A 22,618-nucleotide genomic window follows, 5' to 3' on the forward strand; every position below is an offset into this window, starting at 1 on the left:
AAAGTGTGTTGCCAATGGCTAATTATAAAACTAGTTTGAATAGTACAAACTTGATTAATATATAAATGTGTTGAATAAGTAATAGTATGTAAAGTCATTAAATTTAGTTTTTTTCGTAATACAAAATAAAAAATTAGAAAATTATGGCGCCCTAAGCGTCTATGTTCATGCATGACAGAAAAAAATCAGTGAGTGTAGACGGAGTGTGCATAGTGAATTAATGTCTTAGTCTATAGTATTGTATCTAAAGCCGAGTTCTCACTCATACTTTTATAGCTATACACATACTTCGGTCTCAGCCGATAATTAGATTACATTTTTTGCTTAGTACCGTAGGGGACTTAATTTGGTATTATTCAAATTGTTACGAATGGATGGAATTTGGAAAAGACTTGTTTCTGGAGGCAAGAATCACTCCTCAAAAGAAAGCGGCAACAGTCAAAAAAATGCAGTTGCTTCTAACAATCAGACATGTGAAAATGGCCGAAGTTTAGATTTTAATACCAATAATAAGTCCCACAATAATCCAAATAACGACACCCGACATCCTACTGCTTCAAACGCAAGCAAACATGATGCAGATATATCAGAGAATAACCAGAGAATAAAATATAGCATTGATGATTTTCAGCTAATTAGAACATTAGGAACAGGATCTTTCGGAAGAGTTTTCTTATCTAAACACAGGGAAGATAATAGTATTTATGCAATAAAAAGACTTAAAAAAAGTGTGGTTATTCGACAAAAGCAGGTGGATCATATTACAAATGAAAAAGCGATTCTTTCAAGAATTAAACATCCGTTTTTAGTTAGAATGTATGGAACCTTTAAAGACGATCGATATTTATACATTATGATGGAATTTGTTATAGGGGGAGAATTTTTCACATATCTAAGAAGATGCAGACATTTCGACAATGAGACTTCAAGGTTTTATGCCGCACAAGTTGTACTGATGTTTGAATATTTACATGGGAAAAATATTATATATAGAGATCTTAAACCAGAAAACATTCTAATTGACAAAGATGGGTATTTAAAGTTAACCGACTTCGGATTTGCGAAGGCAATTGAGTATAGAACATTTACACTTTGTGGCACACCTGAATACATTGCACCAGAAGTTCTTTTAAATAAAGGTCATGGAAAGCCAGTTGATTGGTGGACATTGGGTATATTGATATACGAAATGGTTGTAGGTTTTCCCCCTTTTTATGATGATGAACCTATGGGGATCTATCAAAAGATTTTAGCAGGTAAGATTTTTTTTCCCAAATATTTTGACAAAAATTGTAAAAGCTTGGTAAAAAGATTACTCACTCCGGACTTAACAAAAAGATATGGTAACCTTAAAGGTGGCGTTAGTGATATAAAACTACATAAGTGGTTTTATAATTATGACTTTAATTCTTTGATGTCAAGGAAAATTGATCCCCCATATATTCCCAAGGTTAACTCTTATGATGATTCATCAAATTTCGAGGAATATCCAGATAGCCATGAACAACCTACAACTGTTACAGGTAACGCTGATCCATTCATTGACTGGTAGTTTTACATATAAAATAACTTATTCCAGTCCAAATAGCTATCTTTCTAGTTATCCCTTTCTATTACAGCACGTTTGACTTATAAGATATTATAATGTTGTAAATAATTAAGTGTTGTAATACATTATTAGTATTTAAATGATATTTTACGTTTTACAATAATCAAAGTATGTAAAAAATCAATTATCGACAAAGCAATTCCCCTGACTATACTTTAAGCTAACATGATCACTATACTCGCACGGGGCGCATGAAGAAAATATGCTTTTTGCAAGTAAATTTCCCCTATTGGAGTGAGTTTTATTATCTTTTGTGTTATGCTCAAAATATTCTTTAGTATAGAAGTATTCCCTATCAACATTTTTTGAAAAGCAATCTTCGAATTGATTCGTCTGGTATTCGCTGTGTTTAACGAGGTGATTTTCACCATCATTCATTTCTCGAGAATTTGTGTTGTTAGCCACTTCTAAGAATGAATTGGATTCAATGTTATTTTCTCTTTCTTCAAACTCCATTTTCTTATTACTACTCCCTAAACAACAACAAGTCAACTTATTTGGTTCATAAAAAATAAGTGATTCATCAGTTTTTTCAACATACCTCCTTGGTCCATAAGAACTTGAAGAAGGCAATACGGAACGTCTGTTAGAGGGATATTCAGCCTGAATAGTGCAGAAAGAAGCAGATGAACCCGAACAAATAGGTGTAATACAATTCCCTGTTAACGTTGGGTGTCTTAAATTTCCTTTAACTGACCCATCAGCATTTATTGGGCCTTGCAAATTTTGGTTTACTCCAATATTGCTGCTTGCACTGTAAAATTGATTATATTGGGGTTTTTGACTATTTGCGCTATATGAGTATACACTATTATTAGATTTTCTTTTGCTGTATTTAGCTTTTTTCATTCTTCTTTTTTGTGATATACATCTTCCACTAAGAAAAAAAGCTCTGCAAGGGTAAATACAGCACTTAAGACAAGGGACCAAACATCCATGTACAGGGTTTATATCCTTGAATTCATCTTTATCTGTGCCTTCTAATTCAAGTTGAGCTTTTTTCACATACTCTTTCCTGTTCCCTCCAGGACTAATATTTTGAAAAACCTTACGTTCCTCTTCTTCACGCCTGATTGACATTTTTTTTTCCAAGTAGACAAAAAAATAATAAAAAAATACAATTAAGTTAAGAGATAACTTAAATTTGGTAAGAGCTACCTACTCCCATTTTTCTACAATTGTTTTGCAAAACTATTATAACTTAAGTTTCTTAAGTGCCCAGACCCTCCGGATTGAAATAATAAGCTAGAGTAAAAATAGAAGATATATATATATATATATATATATATATATATATTATTTGGAAGATTTAAAAATTAAATATTAGACTATTTATTCATCATCATCATCATCTCCAATATCATCATCGTCACCCTCACCACTGATAGAGTTTAATCCAATTTCTTGGTTTAATAAGCCGGGAATCATCCACTGTTTATTGTTTTCAATCTCAATCGCACGTTTTAATGCAATACTTTTTTCTATTTCAAATATGCGTTTACTTTCCTCATTAGTGAATTCCTTAATTTGAATAAGGAAATCATGTAAAACTCTTTGAAAGTCAGAGATGGTTTTGCTATGAACACTATTAAAAAGTTCTAATACGAAGACTTCAACCTGCTCTTTTTGGACGGTAATAAATGATTTGATTAGTAGGTCTGCAATATACTCCATCACTCCTACTTTTGAAATTTTGCACGTGCTTCCTTGGCAAGTATCACATCTTAACGAAGAATTAGAACTCATGCTTGCTTGCTTATTTCCTTGATTCCCCTCAAATAATGAAAACTCTGAAATTTTAATCAGTTCATAAAGTACCATTGTTTGATACTGAAAGCCAGATGTATGTAATGTATCTGTCAACACACAAAATATCTCTCTAATTATTGATAAGTAGAATGCATGGCAAAATTGAGAAAGCGTATTGTTTTGAACGCATGCGTTCTGAATACCTATATCCTTTGAGCTATTATGATTAATCAAATTAATTAAAAAGTTGTATAGTACAATTAATCCTTTTTCTGCCATGTTTGGTTGTTCATGTCTAATGGCCCAAATTATACTTTCAATATAAAGCGTTAATATATTTCCTGGCAAGTTGAATAATTGCAAGAAGCAAAATTCATTGCAATCTGCCAAAAAAGAATAAAAGAACTCTCTGTGGTCTGGGTATGCATGAAAATTGTCCTTAATCATAGATAAAGTGCATTCAAACAGATGGTAAATAATTGCATTAAAAAAATCATTATTTACCTTAACAATATCATTTAAACGCACGATAACTGTACTCGATAAAATAAGTACTTGGGATTCCTTTATTTCGGAAATACACGCATGGTAATCTTCTAAAACGGGAATAATAATTGGATGTATAATATATTGTAGCATTTCTGTTCCTGTAATATTGTGATACAAGATTGATTGTATATCTGTTATATACCCAGAAAGATTCTTGTTTTCGCTCAACTTGAGTTTTTTTCTAGGTGCAATAAATGAAATAAACGAATTGATCAATTTAATTATTTCTTTCTTGGAAATTCTTAATTGCTTAATATGCGTATAAGAAATAATAACAACCCCTTTTTGTTGAACTTCCCCAACTATGAAATTTGAATATAATTTGTAAAACTCAATTAAAAATGAACTTCTTTCTATAAGTACACGGGCAAAGCCAACTCCACAGTTAGATGCAATTGTTTCCATAATACGTACAATAATAATTAATTTTTGTGAACACTCCATTGAGCACAACTCATTTATCATCACTTGGTTATCACGATTAGATCTTAATTCAATCAGTCTGGAAATGAGGTCTTTCCAATATATACTGTCAAAAATATGCAGCAATTCAGTTACGTATAAATACTGTTCATCAACATCTTTTAGAGAAGAAATAGTTAATGAGATTCCCTGTATTAAAATAAGCATTTGTTTGTCATCAAGATGTTGTTTTAGTTCGTGAGAACAACCTATCATGTATTTTAAGAACTTGATTTCTTGTAAACTCCCATCAATATTTTCCGATAACATTTGATTATTTGGACCTCTATTATTATTACCATCAATATAATTATTCGAACTCATTGATTTTTTACACTTAGTTGCAATCTTCAAAAACGCTTCGCAGGCCATATCTTTCACTCCAGGAAATGTTTCGTGCATAAATTCAAAGAGCTTGTTAATTACAGTTTGAAGAAATTTCCAATGGTCTCTAAGAAACCTTGGATACTGCCCTACTACATACATAACACAACTAGCAACGGCTGCCTTATTAGCCTTACCTCGTTTTCTTTCGCAAAGCATCAAAAGTGATTTAATGACTTCTATTATTAGCCTCCTTTCAATGTTTTTGCTCAAGCTTCCACTAATACTACCTACAGCCCAACATAATCTATTAAGTTTTATAGGATTCCATTGATTTCCAGAGGAGGAATTACATGTACAAATAACTCCACAGTTAATACAAACGACATCAAATTCTTCTTGAAGTAATTGCAAAATGATCTTTTCCATATAGTTTTGACCTAAGTTACTTAAATAAATTAATATCTCACGCAGAGACTTGTATAAAGATATTTCATCTGTATCTGGAATATTTTCTCTAGTTACTTCACCTGTTTCGGGATCAATTGCAATGTAAACTTCTTGCGGTTTTGCCATCCTACATATTATCATTTTTCTAACATCGCATAACAGAGATTGATAGTGAAGTAATCTAGAGCTGTATTCTTCAGGATTATTAAATGGGTTCTCCTGTCTATGAGAATCTGAGTTATCAATATTTCCAAAAGAATCATTTTTCAATAGAAACAAAGGCGAAGATTTTGTCTGTGAATTTGCTATTGAAATTTCATTTGGCTTTTTTTTCGAATTATCCAAAACATCATAAACCAGTTGTTGTGTGAAGTGAAGCCAAAAGTCGACGCAAACTTTAAAAATTTCATCATTCTGAATATAGCTTATATTCACCATACGCTCTAGGGCAAAATCCATTCCTTGAATGGTCTCAGGGTACTTTTCACAAATTGTTAGTCTATGAGTCTTAATGAAACTAGAAAGTAAAAGTGCGATATAGTTAAAGTATCTTTCATAATATAATCTAGTACTTGTAGAAACGTTTGGCATGCTGTCATAATGCGCATATTCATTTGGCACCTCTTTAATGCGATTAACGATTGAAAGCCATATTTGAACCATCTGATCTTCAATCTGCTTATTCACACCTAAATTTCCATCTTTTGTATTTTCATCAAATTTTAAAGGAGAAATTTCGGTTAAGCATTTTATTGATTCGAGTCTAAATGAGGGATTTCCCCAAAAGTGGTCCAAAAGAAATTGAAGAAGGTTGTAGTGAATATTGTGATTACCATTTGAGGTTATTGAATGAGGTAGCTGAGGTCTCAAGTCGCATTCCAAAATATAGTTTAGTGGAATCCATTTTAAATAGTGGCACAGACACTGGAGTGATGAAACAACTAGATTGACCTTGATATTTTGTGGGTTTTCTAAATAAGAAGTTAGCACAAATAGTATTAGTGATAAAATTTGAGGAAATTGTTGATTTAATATTTCCATTAATTTTTCAACCTTCTTAGAAACCATCTGATCCTCACCAAAATCAAATACTTCCTCACTTAAAAGCCTCAATAATTTCATGGTATTTTCACAAATATATTGATTTGTTTTGGCTGCGTTACATATTTCTGTGATAAAATTCTCCCAATTGTCAGGCCATTCTTGCTTGACAATCATAATCAAAGTTTCATTAGTCTTGTTTAAGAAGTGTTTATTTTCATTGAGAATTTTTTCGTCTTGGCAAAGCTCAATACACAATTCAGTAATGTACTGCTTAATACCAGTCTTTTGATCAATTGGCAAAATTTTCCATTGAAATTGAATGCACTTTTCTAAAATGCTAAGTGCAAAAAATTTAGTATTGTAGTCACTACTTAATTGCAAAATATTTCCAACTATTCTCCAAGAATCAGTCTTTTGCTTTAGTTCGCTTAATATCTTATCTGCAATTACTCTGTCACCTGGGCGTAAACCATACATAACACCCACTAGTTCATCTAGCATCTCAACCTTTTGGAGGTCGTAAGGCTGAGATAAATCCAATAACACGGAAATATCCATTATTGCTAGTTATGCTTCGTATTCAATGTTTGTTAACCAGCTTATAGATTAACTTCATTAATGCGTTTTTGCAAACTTGAAAGTTGTGTAGAATATTAATTTTAGGTAGCTTAATGTAATCTGTGACCAATTATTACCTTAAAATGCTTAAAATTTACCACCTTTATAATTTTAAATTGTCTAATAAATAAGTGAGTACTTTTTTGAGAGCCAAAAACTTGTATACCGCCAATTGGAAGCCAATTGAATGTAAGTCTATTTGATGGTTAAATTCTTAACAAATTAATTTAAATCCAACTAGATAAAGCAAGGCAAATATGAATTTTTAATGAGATGGAAAATATCCATATTTTTTCGGGTAATATACCTGCGGTTGTTTGTACATACTTTAATAAAATTTGCTTGGATCAAAATTGTGTAGGTAATGCTAACTTTGAATTTGATAAAAACCAGCAAAACAGTCTTGAAACTGGATCAATTGTAATTTTTGACTCAAATTTCATTCAAAATAATCTTTTTAGGTTGGGAGATGAACCTAGAAATTTTTTGAATATTAAGCATTCTTTTTATCAAAACAATATGTTGTATCACACAAATGATAACCAAGCTTCTGCTGCAATTAAAGGGAGTTTGACTGAACAGTTGTTTTGGGATGGGGCAATTGATGTATTTGAACAAAGCAGCGACCTTGGGATGTGTCCAGATAAATGGAATAGCTTATTATTTTTAAAAAGGTTAGTTGGAGAGAAAAATGTTCACAATACGATGTATAGGAAGTGCTCAGACTCAACCAGCGCAGCAGCGTTATTAAATAATTCTTATGGCTTAAGTACTATAGATTCTCGTCTTGAAAGCGATGAAGTATTAGAAAGCGTTCGTCATAAACTTGAAAACTCGGATCATAATAAAACTATTCACCTATCTACTGAGGTGGACTCAGTATTTAGCAATATTTCAAATGAAATTTTTGAGTTTTTAGATGAAGAGGCACCCCGTTCATATAAACCATCGCTGTCATTATTAATTAACGAGAATACAGACACAAAAGTTAATGATTTGAACCTTATTAAAATATTAAGTTTTGCAAATATAAGATTTTTATTAGATCAAAGCAATTATTGCGATGATATTTGGCTAATAAACCTGAAATATATTGAGAGTTTGGTGAACAGAAATTCAAATACTAATTACAGCCCTATAACTGCCTTAGCGTTTGTTGTATATCAAACTGGTGTTATATTAGGAGAGTTAAATAAGGCATATGTAGATCCTCCAAGTATATTAGGGAGATCTGTAGGCCATCCATTCAGAAATATTGCAATTTTCAATCCAAGTAAAGCTGTAAATGTTAAAGATAAAACTAAGTTTGTTTTCGATAAAAATTTTGAGTCTCTTTGTTCAAATTATTTTCTGGACATGTGCCAAAGCGAATATTTTGGTTTAGATTTACTTGATCATTCAGAGATTATTACTATAATAAATGAAAATCAACGTATTTTTGGAAGAGAAACTGACAAAATTTTTGATTATTTAAGCATAAACACTCACAAGGTTATAACTAATTTAAATAATTCGATTTTAAACAATATGTTTCCGATCAGCATAATTCACACCATTTATAGCCTAAGGAATTGTAAGCTTATTAACAGCATGTTTGAGCGTGTGCTAAAGTGCAAAAACAATTCTAAATTCTTAAATATGACGAAAGATTATTATAATCTAGAATTGGATGAGATAAATGAAACATTTGAATCTATATCAACGTGGCTGGATTCCTGATTATTCTCATTTAATATAACTAATTTATTATTCCCTGTAATAGCAATACTTCCACTGAATTGATCTGTAAAAATTTGTTGATATTCACATGGATTTTCAATCTCTATTTCTTTGTATTTAATGTTTCGTCTTTTAATGTCGTATATTGCTATTTTAGAATTTCTTAGCAAGCAAATGACAACGTTTATTTTTGAATTAAACGTAAAAGAAAACAAATTTTTCATTAAATTTTCTCCAAGCGGTAGATTTATTGTTTCTCCATTAGAAATGTCAACAAAATACATTCCTAATTTTGATCCGATGAAAAACAAATCAAATGTTTGGATATTTCTTTTGAATTCTTTATCTTTTTGGATTGAGAATAAAAAATCAAAGTTATTAACCGACTTCAATTCCAAAATTTGTGCGGAGCATATATCATATGTTGCCATGCAACTGCTGGACTTAATATCCCAAATTTGAATACTACCATTACTTAGTGCGCTTATTACCATTGTTTCTGAATTATTATAGGAAACTTTATTTACAAAGAAGTCACTGCTTTTTGGAAAATACTTGATTGTTCGCACTGATTTTAATCCATGAATTTTTATAACCCCTTCAATTGATGAAGAAAGTATACATGTAGCATCTTTGTTAAAGGTCAAGTCAGTAATATACTTTTCGTAGGCATTAACAAAAAAAATAAAATTTGAATTAGAATGGTCCCAAACCTTTATATCAGCCTTTTCACTTGTACTAGCAATTAGGATACGATCAGGGTTTTGATCATTTTCAAGTTCATTATTTCCATAACTGATTCGATTTTTAAGAGTAGTTACTGACAAGCCTAAAATTTTAACTTCCTCTTCGCAATGAGAGTATATAACTTTTGAATTTACATTTTTATTCGTGAAGTCGCATAAATCAGTGTTCCAAATAATAATATACCCTTTTGAAGTGGCAAATATCTGCTCTCCAGAGGAAGTGAATGTAATGCAACATAGATATCCAAATTTTTCTGTATTAATAGCAATGGAAGAGCTTACAAATAGTTTTAGTTCTTTCGATTCATTCAATTGCAATTGTCTTTGGCCGCGTGTAAAACTATTTTCATTAAATTCGAAACCTAAGCTCTCATATGACTCTTCATTGTTTAATTTTAAAGTATTTTTATATCTCAAGGAATCGCCAATAACTTCTAATAACATCGATTTCCTAACTTCGATTAAGTTCTCCGAAATTAATTTTGATAATCTTTCTCTTGATTTCTCTTTATTTCCCCTTTCCATGAAGTTATTCTTTACAAATGTTAAAACTAGTGAGTAATTTAATTCAACTGAATCATTTTTTGAACTTGAAATTATATTCTTTGATTTTTCGATGATCTCGAGAAGAGTGTTAAATTTTTCATGAAATTGGTTATGATATAAAAATAGTGATTTGTTATTTTCTATCAAGTATTGAGCAACAAATGGCTCTTTTAACTCTAGTAACTCCAAGGCAATGTGTTCAAAAAGAATTACTTGTAAATTTACTGGAATCTTGATATATTTTAATATTTCGATTAGCTCACCCCAAAGTCCTTTAGAAATTATTGTCTTTATTTTATCGACATTTTCAATCCAATTTAGGCTAACACCACTCTCATTTGATAGAGTAGAGTAGCTTTCTAATAAGCCACTTTCCAACAAAAATTGGAGGATTAACTTAAGGACACTTTTGTTTGAAAAGTTGACGTGACTCATAAAATAATAACTTTAATAATTTATTTGGCGCAAATTGAATAAATTAACTATTAAAAGTAATGTACAATACGCAGTGTTGGAGCATAATCTAAACTAAATTTTACGACATCTCTTGGATATAGCGTTTAAAAAATGATCCCAATGAACTTTCAAATAATTGATTATCAATTAAAGACCCATAGTTATATTCAGGGGATTTAATAACATTTTCTAGATAAATGGTTGAGTATAGTTTCCTAAAATGATATTAATTAAAATTTTTTCATGTTTTTAATTTATTAATTACCTCAGTAGTTCATTTCCGTAATTAATTGATGGATGCACCATCAAGATAAACTAAAATTTTAATTAATATAATTATTAAATAGTTTTAACTAACCTTATGCCCTGAAAGAGTCTCAAAGCAATACAACTTGTATAGTTCTGTAGTATAAGAAATAAACCTAAAGTGTTTGAAAAATAAAGACAACTTTAAAAGTTTTGTGAGATAAATTTACCCATCCTTATCATTAGTAATGTTTGGAATAAGCCTTTTACAAAAAGACTTCATTGAGAATAAAAGTCCATTTAATAGACGAATATGCCTATAGTATTTTTTCGAATTGTGCCTTTTTGAAACAATTTGCGTTTCAGAAACTTCATCTTTATACGAAGATTTTGAAAGAAAATTCCTGTTATTTTTGTATTAAAAATGTGTTAAAAGTTTGTGAAACTTAGGGCATAACTAACCTCCAATAATTTGATGCTTCTGCTTCAACAATATTTACATGAAATACACATGTTTGTCTATGGAAAATTGTCAAGCTATATATTAATAATTCAAAAGATTCTTTTGTTCGCATTAGCCTATTTTCTTTTGAAAAATATCGCTAATAGAAATGGCGGCAGCATGATTTTGTAAAGTATGCAATATTCTTCAATTTGAATGGAAAAAATTGTTAAATCGTCAAACATTAATGAATGGCAACATTGGCATTGATCGAGATTCAATCTCTCCAAATAGAAGACTTTCAGAAATAACAAATAATTCTGTCAATTTAATTCCCGAAAGGAGTATAAAAGCCCTACGTAATATTTCAGATCAATGTAATAGACTAACTTTTGTCAGTGGGATTGTTGTTCCCAAAAAACAGTATTTTTCAGAAGTGTTATCTAATAAAACTGGCTTATGCTCAGGTAATCATTTCAAAAATATTCTTAAGCAAGATTTGGTCGAAAATAAATTCAATAAGTTGGAAATGGCTAAAAGTAGTTTTAATATTATTAAAAACGAGTGGGATGAGATACGAAATAAAAATATAATCCATAAGAAAAATTTAGAACAGCTTGAGTCCAGAAAGATTGAGTTTATTAAAAATACAACTTGTTTTCAGTCTATTTGTGATAATTCGATATCACTGCTTGGAAACCTTGAGTCCCAGGCAAAAATAATCGAGGAATATATATTTCCTTATCAACAGTACACAATTATCTATTATAAACTACAAAATGATAAATTCTCAAACAATTTAAAGGAAGTTTCTAGTTGTTTTGAAATAATTGATAATTCAATCGTTTTCTTCCAAAATCATACGGAACTGAAACGCACAGATTATTATGTTGAGGGCTATAAAAAATTAAGAGTTAGACTCTGTTGTATAATAAAAAATGTCATGAAAAATATATTAAAGGAATGCCAAGTCAAGAATAGTGTAGATGAAAATCACATTAAAGAAATACCTCCACAACTTAACTATGATCCCAGTAGAGAAAATAAAGGTGAGTATAATATTTCCCTGTACTTTACGCAATTGAGAGCAAAAGGAAAACTTTTTAACGAGTATATAAAATTGTTATTGCAAAGATACAAGGAAACTTTTCAAAATGAAACTTACAAATCTGCAATAGAAGAGATGGAGAACCACTATATTGACTTTAGAATTTCCGACGAATGTTGTGGCGTCAGGTCATTTATTAAGTTTGGTTCAAAAAAGTTATATTTAAACAAAAATTCTCAAAACTGTTTGACACTAAATATTAAAAATTATACCAGATTGCTATTAAATTATTGTAAATATGAATGGATTACATATAAATCGTTTTTCTGCTGTGAAGAAGCTCGAAATGGCAAGGATGAAAGTAGAATTTACGAAATTCAGAGGTTCAACAGGGAGCTTGGAAACAAAATGAACACCTCCAAAAGGAGTATTGAGTTTAATAATTATTTCGGCTCACTAATTGAAAGGTTTGGCAATGAATACTACAATATACTAATATTACAAATTAAAGAAGCACAAAGAGATCCCGAATTATTGAGAGAATCAATTCAATACTTATCACAGGATATCATGAATATCTCGAATGACTTATACCAATCAGTTTCTTTTCCAGATATCTATTTATCTTCGCTTCTTCATTACATACTAAAACTGCAAAGTTCATTACTCGAACACCTGATGTATTCTACGGAAGTTTTTATAAAAGAAAAAATTCAAGATTATGAATTGAAAGCTGATGAGTTAAATTATCCGGAAATATTACAATTATTTAATGCAGATAAAAGATTAATAAGAAGCATTCAGTCTCTAGAAGATTCAGTTTCTAATGCATCAATCAATCATAATCATTTATCCAAAACTTTATCTAATAATAATTCAATGAAAGAAGAGGCTGAAAGCGCAAACAAATTCAAATGTGTCGAAAAAAACGAGGATCATCACTATGAAAGTGAACTATTAACAAATGTTTCATTCCCACCTAATAAAATATACTTACAGACTAATAGTGATCCAGAAGATTTTTTATTTGATGATGAATATTTTGAAAATGTTCACGAAGAGTGTGAGATGAGTATCAATGATAGAAATGCTACATCTTCAATTGAAATTTATCACAAACAAGATGGTGACTCAATAAACGTTAGTATTGGTTGTTATCCTGTTGTAAAAAACGCGTTATTAGCTTTATCATATATTGATAATATGGTTCCTAGTTCTAGCTATTTATTTTTGAATAAGTTGATTATACAAAAGTGCTGCGATAAATTGGTTTTTGCGAAAGAATTTATCTGCAATAAATTATACTTAACTGATAAAATCTCAAGGATGTATCATGGAAGTTTATTTATTATTAGAAATTTACTTTATTTAAAATATGAACTTATAAATTTAAGTAAACGAAATAGCCAAAGAGATGGGTTTGAAGTTTTGGAAAGTAATCTATATGGATTAGATAGTGAAAAAAACTTATCCAGTAATGCAAAAATAACGGAATCAAATAGTTTAGCAAGCAGTTACAACCTTCTATGTTTCAAGGCAACACTAGATTCAATTGTTAATGTTGTTGATGTTTTAATCAATTCAAATTTAGAAGAAATGATTAACAACATTTGTTCAAATATTTCTCTTCCATTAACAAAAATTGTGCTGCAAGTACATCCTGAAATTCAGTCCAGTGATATTAAAGAATTACAGTGTACAAATCATAAATACATTCGAGAATCTACTGAATTATTTTGGAAAAATTTAGAATTTCATATAAATAATTATATTTTAAAGTATATGAGCCTTTATCTTTCAATTGCAGGTAAAGAAGAAATGGAAACATTATTTTCCTCCATAATTACAGAAAATGGTTCTTATGAAAGAAATTCAATATTAGATATTGATGGTAAAAGATCAAGTGAACCCAGCAAAAGTGGTTCAATTGATTTTAGAAATTCAAACAATCCAAATTCAATGGGGCATGAATATGATAAAGCGCATTTAAGTTCTGTTGTTTCTTCTATTTTGCCCAGCCCATTATCAATATTTGCATCTGTTAAAGAGATTTTAACTGGTGTAATTTTCGAGTTCGATCATGTATTAAACAAGAGATTGGGTGTTGAAAAAAGTGTTATAGAAGAAGAACTTGGTTGGAAACTCCAAAACATTATGCATTTCCTAAATTCAGTAGAAAATAAACTTGGTGTTCACGAAAATATCAATTCATGATCAGTCATGTATAACAGATTCTGTATATTTTTTTTGTCGCTTAATCGAGAAATCCTCAGCTAAGTCTTGTATTTTCTTTAAAAGTAAAGCTTCACTATTCAATATTTCATTATATTCTAACTTAATTTCCTTTAACTTGTTTAATGAGTCTATCATAATACTAAATATTTTTGATTCTAGTTCTCTGAATGGCTCTGTATTGTATAAAGATTCACCTATTTTGCTTATTTCTGTGGAATTAATTTCATCATTAGATTGCGTCGAAACGAAACTAGCTCTGTTTAATTGCTTTTCCGAATAATTTATTTCATTTTTCTGGAGTTTTGAGTTGTTCTCTTTCTCTGATAAAGAGTTTGAGTTTTCAATTATAGTCTCATTAACTTTTTTACTTGATGTCTGGTTTAAAAGCTCACTCAAAGAATTAATCACATCATATATATTGTTGTTTAAATGTTGAATCAAGTTTAATCCATGATTATTCTCATCTTGAAAAGTTTTCCTCTCTTCAATTGTAACTAATCCGGAAATTACAGTTTGTGAAGATGATTCAATCTGGAATTTTTTTTTGGATTTAGCCTTATGATCATAATAGTTAGTCACGACATGACAATTGCAACTACATGATAAATCGTTTTCTTCATTCTCATTAAGTAATTGATTAGATATTCTAACCTTTATATTTTTTGCTCTGTTCGCATATTTCAACGTATTATGAGATTCCTCAAATGCCTTGGATGATGGAGAAATATTTGCTATCATTACAACAAAGCATTTCTCACCTTCTAAACTATTCTTCAATATATGAGTCAGTTTAGAGTCTCTATATTTGACATGGTGTTTATTATCATTATTCTGGTTAAGAATTACCTGTCCATCAACGTTAGGGCTTGATAAAGCCAAAGAATTAATACAGTTAGCTAAAGCTAGTAATGAACGATTAATATGTGCACCTTCAGTTAATCGAATTCCCCTATTTTGTGTTGCGCTTGCTCTTTCAGAACCAGCAAGATCGATAAACGAAATCTTGCACCAAAGCTGGGGACTAATTGAATTGTTAATTGATGGTTTATATAGTTTTTCACTAGGGAAATGCTCATTTTTATAATTGTTACTTCTAACGAATTTATGTGGATTATTATTCGTAGGCATATTAAAAAACTTTTTTCCTTCTAAAAATATAGATAACTGGAAAATTGCGTGGCTTCTTGAAGATACATTATTTGCAGCAGTTTGTTCAATCTTTCGGTACTTATTTCCAAAGTTTAGAGCTTGAATTCCTTCTTTACTATTTTCAATGAGTAGTTGAGTCAGGTTGCTGATTTGTATATTCGATTGATCTTCTAGAATTTCACAAGAATACTGGCCAATAGTCGAGTTATTTGATGGATTTAGCAGATCTCTAATCGTTTCATTGTAAATTTCCATATATGATGCAGTTACAAAGAAGCTAGAGTTCGACCTTAATTCATTTGAATTATTATTTTCATTACAACTTATATCAGAAAAATTATCTTTAATGAACTTTTTATCGCTAAAAAGATGTTCAAATGTTTCATTAATTCCTCTAATTACTATACCAGGATTTTTCTCATTTCCAATAATAGTATATGTTTTTCCAGTGCCGGTTGCTCCATAAACGAATACAGTTAAATTAATTCCGTTTGATATTGCATTTTTTAAAAAATTACATGTCGATATGTTGTAAACAATTTCTTGGTCAGAGCTAGGTGGGAATATATGATCGAATGTGTATTCATAATATCTGGTTTGCTGCGAAAGCAAGTATGTGTTTTTTTTGCCAGGTTTAGAAATAACAACTTTCCGCTGGCTCCTTATATCTACAATATCTTCATCATCACTCCCATCAGCATTAGGTCGTACCCTAAGAACAACTCTAACTCTTTCCATAATGTACTGATTCCATAAATTATTTTAATAATTTTTTTTTTTCAGTTATAACGACACGTCACCTCCCCACACGCGGGATATGAAACTAGTTATTCTATTACAGATTGCATGTCATACTTGTTACATGTATTACATGAAATATGTATATATATTGTTACAAAATTTGCAATTCTGTTAGATCGACATGATAACAAAATATGAAATTTTCAATTTTTAAAGCTGCCCCAAAAAGTATTCTATTTAAGGCAAATATTTGGATAAAAAGACTAATTAGATAAACAGTGTTAAAGCTAGAAAATTTACATTTCTATAACTTAGGAATTATATTCGCAAAATATTACCTCTAAGACCGGTTTGAAAGAGTATCTGACCCGTTAGATTCTAACCTGCTTCTAATAGTTCTTGTGTAGCCAGATATTTCGGAAAGTTCGATTTTCAACGATCTCTTATCATTTCCATATGTGAAGTGCAAGAGAGAATATAATAACAAGGAAATACACCAAGGAAAAACGGTAAGGAATACGAGTGCGTTAGAAAGCGCATTTGCATTGTTAAGTCTTAAATCTGCATCCATTTGACTTACATTTTCTGCAATTGTCTTATAACCAAAAACATTTTCTGATAAAATTCCAACAACAGGAGCCCCGAATGTAGCCGCTGAGATACCTTCAAATAAAACAGCTATAGAGAATACAGTTGCTCTGTGAGATGCTCTAACAACATCAGAAAGAATTGGTCTGCTTGCAGCAGCACCTGCAATCGCAAAGAATCCCATTAGAAAAGATAAAACTATAAAGTAATAGAATGATGAAGATTCTTTCGGTATTACCAAGAATAGAATACACATGATTGGAATTCTTATTGCCATAGAAATCTGACCAACGAGGGGCCTTCCATGATTGGCGGAGATACGATTTAAGCAATCTCCTAACAAACCTCCCATTGGCCCACCAATCATAGATCCTGCGAGCATAGTTGCAACAACTAAGGCCGCTTGGAAATTTGAAAGGTCACAATATTGTAAATACATTGTCATAAATGTAAGTGAACTCCAAGGTATCGTTCCGCTAATCCCCTCTAAGATCATTAAAATAACACTTTTTACTATCAGGCTTTGTGTGATCACGTTTTTCATAAATTGAAGTGTAGATACGTTTTCATCAACTATATCTGAAATTTCCTCATTCTCATCATGTAAAAATATTCTAGTTGTGTTAAATGTGTTAAGAAGACTAGTTCTTTGACTTTCTTCCTGCGACACTGCACCAATAACAGATTGAGTATCAGAATCTGCTCCTCCAGTATCCGGGCGTGCAACAACGGAAATACTAAATTCACTTTGTTCTTGTTGTTCTAAGGGTTCTTGTTCACTTTCACTATTCAGATCTGATTGAATAGATCTAAAACGGTGTAGGTGTAGGTGAGGGATTTCATCCATAAAAAATACTATTATTCCTCCTAATATTGCGCTTAGAACTCCTACCAAAAGGAATGCAAATCTCCATCCTTGAAACCCAACAATCAGTTTCTGTGAGATTGAAGTAGTTAGAACTGCCCCAAAAACTCTTCCAACGCAACTTGAAAGTTGTATCATTCCAAATCCCAAACCTCTGTTTTTCGAATTTAGTGTATCTGCTAAAACACTCTGTGCTAGTGGCCCAACACTACCCAAAAACGCTCCATTAATAGCTCTAGTGATTAATACCTCCCAGTAAAAACTACTAAATGCAAGTAATATCGTAACGAAGCCCCAAACAGTTACACCGGTGGCCAAAATGTACTTCCTTGAATATCTATCTGCAAGTAAACCCCATATTGGACAACTCAAGGCAAGACATAATATCTGACACAAAATAATATTACCAAGGTCTTTTGGACTCAACTTTAAATCTACTTCAAGTGCTCTTAGAGAAGCTGGAAGAAGTTGCTCATCACATCCATCTAGAGACGCAGCCAAACAAACAATAGCAATACTCCTTAAAGCAATACTATGTAGTCTTTGTAACTCAGAAGCCTCATAAAGTTCAACAGACGATCCTGAACTCGTCGATAAAGTTGAACTACTACTGAAATGCTTCAAACTTTTTTTTGAATTTTTGTCATATACTTGTTGATTAATGATTGGCCTTTCATTAAAGGCAGTTAATTTTTCCTGAGCATTCTTTTGTTTATCCATATTCTAAACAAAAGTAATCATAATATTTAACATTAATTTTTATCTCATTTGCGCAACAACGATATCGTAAGCATGCTAATTTTTGCATTTATGCGTATAGTTGTCTTCCATGCATTAACTGTATGATTATTTAGGCGGTTACTGCAAATAACACGAATAAAAGTGTAAATGCAAGAAAGTTAAATAGTGATATATAAAAACAATTTAATAAATAATCTATGAGATTTTCAATCAGCAACAAATTGGGCATTGATGCAGAGTAGTAAGAATGAATTTACAGCATTCGTCGCAAAATTGAGTGCTGCAATTTTTACATAAATATTTGTTAATTGCATTATATTTTGACCCAAAGTTTAAGTAACTTTTACTAGAAAAGTGGGTTTCACATAATTCGCAGTTTTCTTTTATGGAACTGGACTCAGTTTTTAAAAATTCTTCAGTTTTAATGGGAATAATGTTTGGATGTTGAAATAAATATGCGAATGATCTCGCAAGATGGTTCGGGGAAATAAGATATATTAAACAAACTGGACATTTTGTTGGCAAATAACAAACGATTGATTTACACTTCGGGCAGGAATACCCGTGATGAGTTAAAGATCGATGACATGAACAACCGAAAGGATGTGTTTGATTACATACAAATTCAGGAAACCCCATTGTGACTAAATTAATGTTCAACGGGGTACTTGTCATATTACTTGGGGGTGGCTTAATAAAGTTTTCAAGAGCTAGCTTAAGTAAATGATCGTTATTCATGGCACATAAACAAACGCCACCTGTCATTTTTGTAATAGTTTTAATTATATATAATTCTGGGATAAACAGTATTGCATTGATTATAATGTTGTTGGAAGAAAAGCCTTCTACCCATTCGTTGAATAAAAAAGTATTATCTACACTTCTCATACTCCCTAGAAAAAAAATAATTTCTTTTGTTCCATACGGAGGGATTGAAACTAATAGATACTTTGCCTTCTCAAGCCCATTTTGTATTGACATACTTCCTTTACATCCCTTTTTCAAGTAGTTTAAAATGCTTGCCATAATCTCAAGAAAATTAGAATTGTAGCTTATTATTACTTCACCAACACCATCGTAAATAGAAATAACCGAAATTTGAGTTAGAGGATTGTCTTCTAATAGCTGTTTAATAAAAATTTCATTGCATTTAACCATACACTGCAGTCTGTCAGGCTTGTAATCGAGCTCCAGCATATTAGAAGTCATATCTAAAATAATCACAATATTTCTGAGTAGGCCACGCCTAATATTTGTATTTGAACTATGTATTAACAGTTCAATATTAGAGCCTTCGTCCGCATTGTTCAAATCGAAGTGATTTTCATCATCAATTACAACAAGTCCGCTCTCTGTTTCAACTAATCTTTCCCAATTTTTTACAAGGCCTTGCTCCCATGAATATAAAATCTCTTCTTGCTCATCTAGTGAGTTGTTCTTAATAGAAGTATCTGCCAATTTCTCCGCAAAGTCCATTGATTTCAAAGAATAAAACCTATTGCTATCTCAAAAATATGAATTCGAATTAACTATTAGCTCATTCTCTGATTATGAAATAATAGTAGTGATCTCAAGATCAAATTTTTAATTATTAAATGGCTATTTATTAACCTCATTCTTTATTCGATTTCAAAAAAAAGCGCTTAGCATTAGTAATAAAGAATTGGATTATTTTGTAGATAATAAAATAATTAATATCTAAATACTTATATTCCGTTAGATCTTATATCTGCTAGACCGTGATTAACATCTCTATGATGTGATTCGTCTCTTCTCATTGCTAAAAATAGATCTCTAATTGTTGCATTTTCTGGTAAGCCATAGTAATCTGAGGCAAATTTCGGGGCTTTTCTCTCAAACCGCGGGAGCAGACCCTTGTCTATTTCCTCAATTAAATGAGTATATGTACTCACAGCTTCTTCTTCTAAGTATCCAACGAATCTGTGTGAATATTCTGGAGAAATGACATAAAATAATGTGTAAAATATCAAGAAAGCAAACTGAGTTCCAATTACACTGACCCTAGTTAATATTGATTGCTTATTTATCAATTGCAATGATATTAGTAGATGCATTCTTTCATTTTCAGCCTCTTCAAGTAGAGTGTGTATCCATCCATGATCTCTTTTCATTTTTCGGAGTGAAGAAAAATGTTTTAGCATTGCACCAACCATCCCTGGAACGCCAGCTACAGTTTCCAAAAAAATTATTCTTCTGCACCATTGATATTCGTTATGCCCTTTTTTATACCTAGTTAATAAATCGAAACTTTTTCTTAACACAATCACAAGATAATAAGACATTTTGTCTTTAAATCCATTTGGGTATAAATGAGTTTTTTGTACACCATTAACTTCTGCCAAGTCCCAAATGGGAGAGTTAAATCCGAACTCCTTTCCTTTTAATATGGAAGTTGCATGGTTGCATCTCTTCATAAAATGGTTTCCTACTCTTTCTTCATTTTCACTGTCACATTTATAAATCTTCTCACTTTTGCATTCCAAAGTTCTTTTTTTGGAAATGCCTCTTTGCTTATTTCTCGGCCCATCCTTCTCTAAAGTAATATAAATCTTCGAATTGATCGTCTGCCCTATGTTTGAATGACCTATTGAGTACCAATTGATCAGATTCACCTTTGGAGAGAGTAATCTAAGATTTTTTCTATAAAAATATCTTAATTTACTTGTATTCGATAAGTTTCTTGCAATAATACATATTCAATATTATTTTAAAAAGTGATTATTAAATATAAGAGTCCCCTGTAATGATTATATACTTCAAATATAGACCGCTAGCGATACTTTGTATTGAAAAGAATACATTGGGATTCTCTGCAGATTAAGAATAATTATGATAAAATGTGAGCATGAGCGGGTAATACATGCTTCTTTAAAAAACGTTTATTGAATTAATTGACAGAAATCTAAAAATAAATTCACAATTTTTTTAAAAAAAAATGATTTCTAATCAATTTAAACATTATCATAATTGTTTATTTTTGTTTGAATCGATGAATTTTTTGAGTTTATTAGATTTTTTCTGTATTATTTTTAAATGGTCTTGAATTAATCTATTTTCAATTATGTAAGAATCTCCACTATTCATAACAAAAGAATAAAGAATCTCATACTCCGTGCATTTCATAATTAGTGAATAAATTACCCTTTCAATTAGTTTTAAGAGTTCTTCTGAATTAATCAACTCTCTGATTCTATGTATTTTATCTAGCGTTTTACATTCCAAGACTTTATTCGTATGAAAAGAAGAATAGCTGCTAGCATTATATATTAGCAGAATTACCGGGATTATTATTTTTTCTGCAGGATATTTTAAATACGTTAGTATAATTTCAACTCCCTTAGAATAAATAAAAACCATACACCACTTTTCTGAAATTTTGATTAATCTATTTAAGGAAATAATAATTGGGAATGCAACACTATTTGTACAGTTCTTCAATTCATTTTGTTTTAGTACATCGAGAAGTAATCCAATAATTCCCATATAAACTAATTGCTTGCATTCTTTTTCACTACCTTTAGCAATAATAATTCTACATAAAATTTTTATTGTTTGCAACCTTATTGGTACACATTCATCGTACATCAATACGAATATTGAAGGACATAATTCTAATGGCTGGATAAAATCTAATGTGATACAATCTTCATTATCTATCTCTATCATTTTAACAATAGTCGAAATATATTTAATGCTCCATATTCTCATTGAAATATCGTACGAAAATATTAACTCAAAAATTTCTCTTTTTAATTTAACCCATGAATATGAAGCTGCAGTTGGAGAAACTCGAATTAACCTAATTATTGTGCGTAGAATTGCATTCTTCAATCTAAGGGTTATGCAATTGTCATTTGATTTCTTAAAAATTCTGATCAACAGTTCCAATAATCCAATCTTAATTGCAACCCTGCAAAACATTGGTTGCTCCCTTTCAATTAAATGAAATAATATCAATGTTAACAATTGCTCAACCTCACTTGTGTTGCTTTCGTGACTTTCATTTAGAGCAATTTCAAAAATATTAATTATTAAATATAAAAATGATTGATTTGATAAAATCTAATCAATTTAGTTTTTTTTAATTTATTAGTTGTTAATTCTACTTACTCGAATTGTTTCGTTAGGAAAGATTCTAGCGTAGGTTGCAAGAATATATAAAATAGATATTCTGATTCTCCTCTAAAAAAAAAATTTGAAATAAAATTCAATATCTATTTCAGTTTAACTCACATCAAACTTTGTTTTATTCTTAAAATTTGGATTTCTG

At 30.5% G+C, this 22,618-nt stretch overlaps 12 protein-coding genes across 12 annotated transcripts; 3 read left to right on the top strand and 9 right to left on the bottom strand.

Annotated features, from left to right (window-relative positions):
• Positions 1-370: 370 nt before the first annotated feature.
• Positions 371-1,552, top strand: ELE39_001601 (kinase; the record flags this gene model as incomplete). Its single annotated transcript, XM_067344640.1, has 1 exon — positions 371-1,552. One exon carries the CDS (start codon positions 371-373, stop codon positions 1,550-1,552), a length of 1,182 nt encoding a protein of 393 aa, XP_067201578.1.
• A 177-nt stretch (positions 1,553-1,729) lies between these two features.
• Positions 1,730-2,689, bottom strand: ELE39_001602 (uncharacterized protein; the record flags this gene model as incomplete). Its single annotated transcript, XM_067344641.1, has 1 exon — positions 1,730-2,689. One exon carries the CDS (start codon positions 2,687-2,689, stop codon positions 1,730-1,732), a length of 960 nt encoding a protein of 319 aa, XP_067201579.1.
• A 252-nt stretch (positions 2,690-2,941) lies between these two features.
• Positions 2,942-6,745, bottom strand: ELE39_001603 (exportin 1; the record flags this gene model as incomplete). The annotated part of the gene is made up of 1 exon (XM_067344642.1): positions 2,942-6,745. One exon carries the CDS (start codon positions 6,743-6,745, stop codon positions 2,942-2,944), a length of 3,804 nt encoding a protein of 1,267 aa, XP_067201580.1.
• A 333-nt stretch (positions 6,746-7,078) lies between these two features.
• Positions 7,079-8,285, top strand: ELE39_001604 (uncharacterized protein; the record flags this gene model as incomplete). Its single annotated transcript, XM_067344643.1, has 2 exons — positions 7,079-8,237; positions 8,281-8,285. The coding sequence occupies 2 exons, from the start codon at positions 7,079-7,081 to the stop codon at positions 8,283-8,285; spliced, it is 1,164 nt and encodes a 387-aa protein (XP_067201581.1).
• Positions 8,286-8,457: 172 nt separating this feature from the next.
• ELE39_001605 (WD-40 repeat) lies at positions 8,458-10,251 on the bottom strand (the record flags this gene model as incomplete). Its single annotated transcript, XM_067344644.1, has 1 exon — positions 8,458-10,251. The coding sequence occupies one exon, from the start codon at positions 10,249-10,251 to the stop codon at positions 8,458-8,460; it is 1,794 nt and encodes a 597-aa protein (XP_067201582.1).
• A 197-nt stretch (positions 10,252-10,448) lies between these two features.
• Positions 10,449-11,031, bottom strand: ELE39_001606 (trafficking particle complex subunit 1-like; the record flags this gene model as incomplete). The annotated part of the gene is made up of 4 exons (XM_067344645.1): positions 10,449-10,487; positions 10,631-10,694; positions 10,749-10,893; positions 11,019-11,031. 4 exons carry the CDS (start codon positions 11,029-11,031, stop codon positions 10,449-10,451), a joined length of 261 nt encoding a protein of 86 aa, XP_067201583.1.
• A 176-nt stretch (positions 11,032-11,207) lies between these two features.
• ELE39_001607 (uncharacterized protein) lies at positions 11,208-14,222 on the top strand (the record flags this gene model as incomplete). The annotated part of the gene is made up of 1 exon (XM_067344646.1): positions 11,208-14,222. The coding sequence occupies one exon, from the start codon at positions 11,208-11,210 to the stop codon at positions 14,220-14,222; it is 3,015 nt and encodes a 1,004-aa protein (XP_067201584.1).
• ELE39_001608 (uncharacterized protein) lies at positions 14,223-16,130 on the bottom strand (the record flags this gene model as incomplete). The annotated part of the gene is made up of 1 exon (XM_067344647.1): positions 14,223-16,130. One exon carries the CDS (start codon positions 16,128-16,130, stop codon positions 14,223-14,225), a length of 1,908 nt encoding a protein of 635 aa, XP_067201585.1.
• A 343-nt stretch (positions 16,131-16,473) lies between these two features.
• ELE39_001609 (12 transmembrane domain MFS family sugar transporter) lies at positions 16,474-18,306 on the bottom strand (the record flags this gene model as incomplete). Its single annotated transcript, XM_067344648.1, has 1 exon — positions 16,474-18,306. One exon carries the CDS (start codon positions 18,304-18,306, stop codon positions 16,474-16,476), a length of 1,833 nt encoding a protein of 610 aa, XP_067201586.1.
• A 231-nt stretch (positions 18,307-18,537) lies between these two features.
• ELE39_001610 (transcription factor TFIIH with a vWA domain) lies at positions 18,538-19,803 on the bottom strand (the record flags this gene model as incomplete). Its single annotated transcript, XM_067344649.1, has 1 exon — positions 18,538-19,803. One exon carries the CDS (start codon positions 19,801-19,803, stop codon positions 18,538-18,540), a length of 1,266 nt encoding a protein of 421 aa, XP_067201587.1.
• Positions 19,804-20,033: 230 nt separating this feature from the next.
• ELE39_001612 (alternative oxidase) lies at positions 20,034-21,042 on the bottom strand (the record flags this gene model as incomplete). Its single annotated transcript, XM_067344651.1, has 2 exons — positions 20,034-20,976; positions 21,011-21,042. 2 exons carry the CDS (start codon positions 21,040-21,042, stop codon positions 20,034-20,036), a joined length of 975 nt encoding a protein of 324 aa, XP_067201589.1.
• Positions 21,043-21,309: 267 nt separating this feature from the next.
• ELE39_001613 (uncharacterized protein) lies at positions 21,310-22,269 on the bottom strand (the record flags this gene model as incomplete). The annotated part of the gene is made up of 1 exon (XM_067344652.1): positions 21,310-22,269. The coding sequence occupies one exon, from the start codon at positions 22,267-22,269 to the stop codon at positions 21,310-21,312; it is 960 nt and encodes a 319-aa protein (XP_067201590.1).
• Positions 22,270-22,618: the final 349 nt, after the last annotated feature.

This window comes from Cryptosporidium sp. chipmunk genotype I, assembly GCF_004936735.1.
Source record: "Cryptosporidium sp. chipmunk genotype I strain 37763 chromosome Unknown contig_18, whole genome shotgun sequence".
Taxonomy (NCBI): Eukaryota; Apicomplexa; class Conoidasida; order Eucoccidiorida; family Cryptosporidiidae; genus Cryptosporidium; species Cryptosporidium sp. chipmunk genotype I.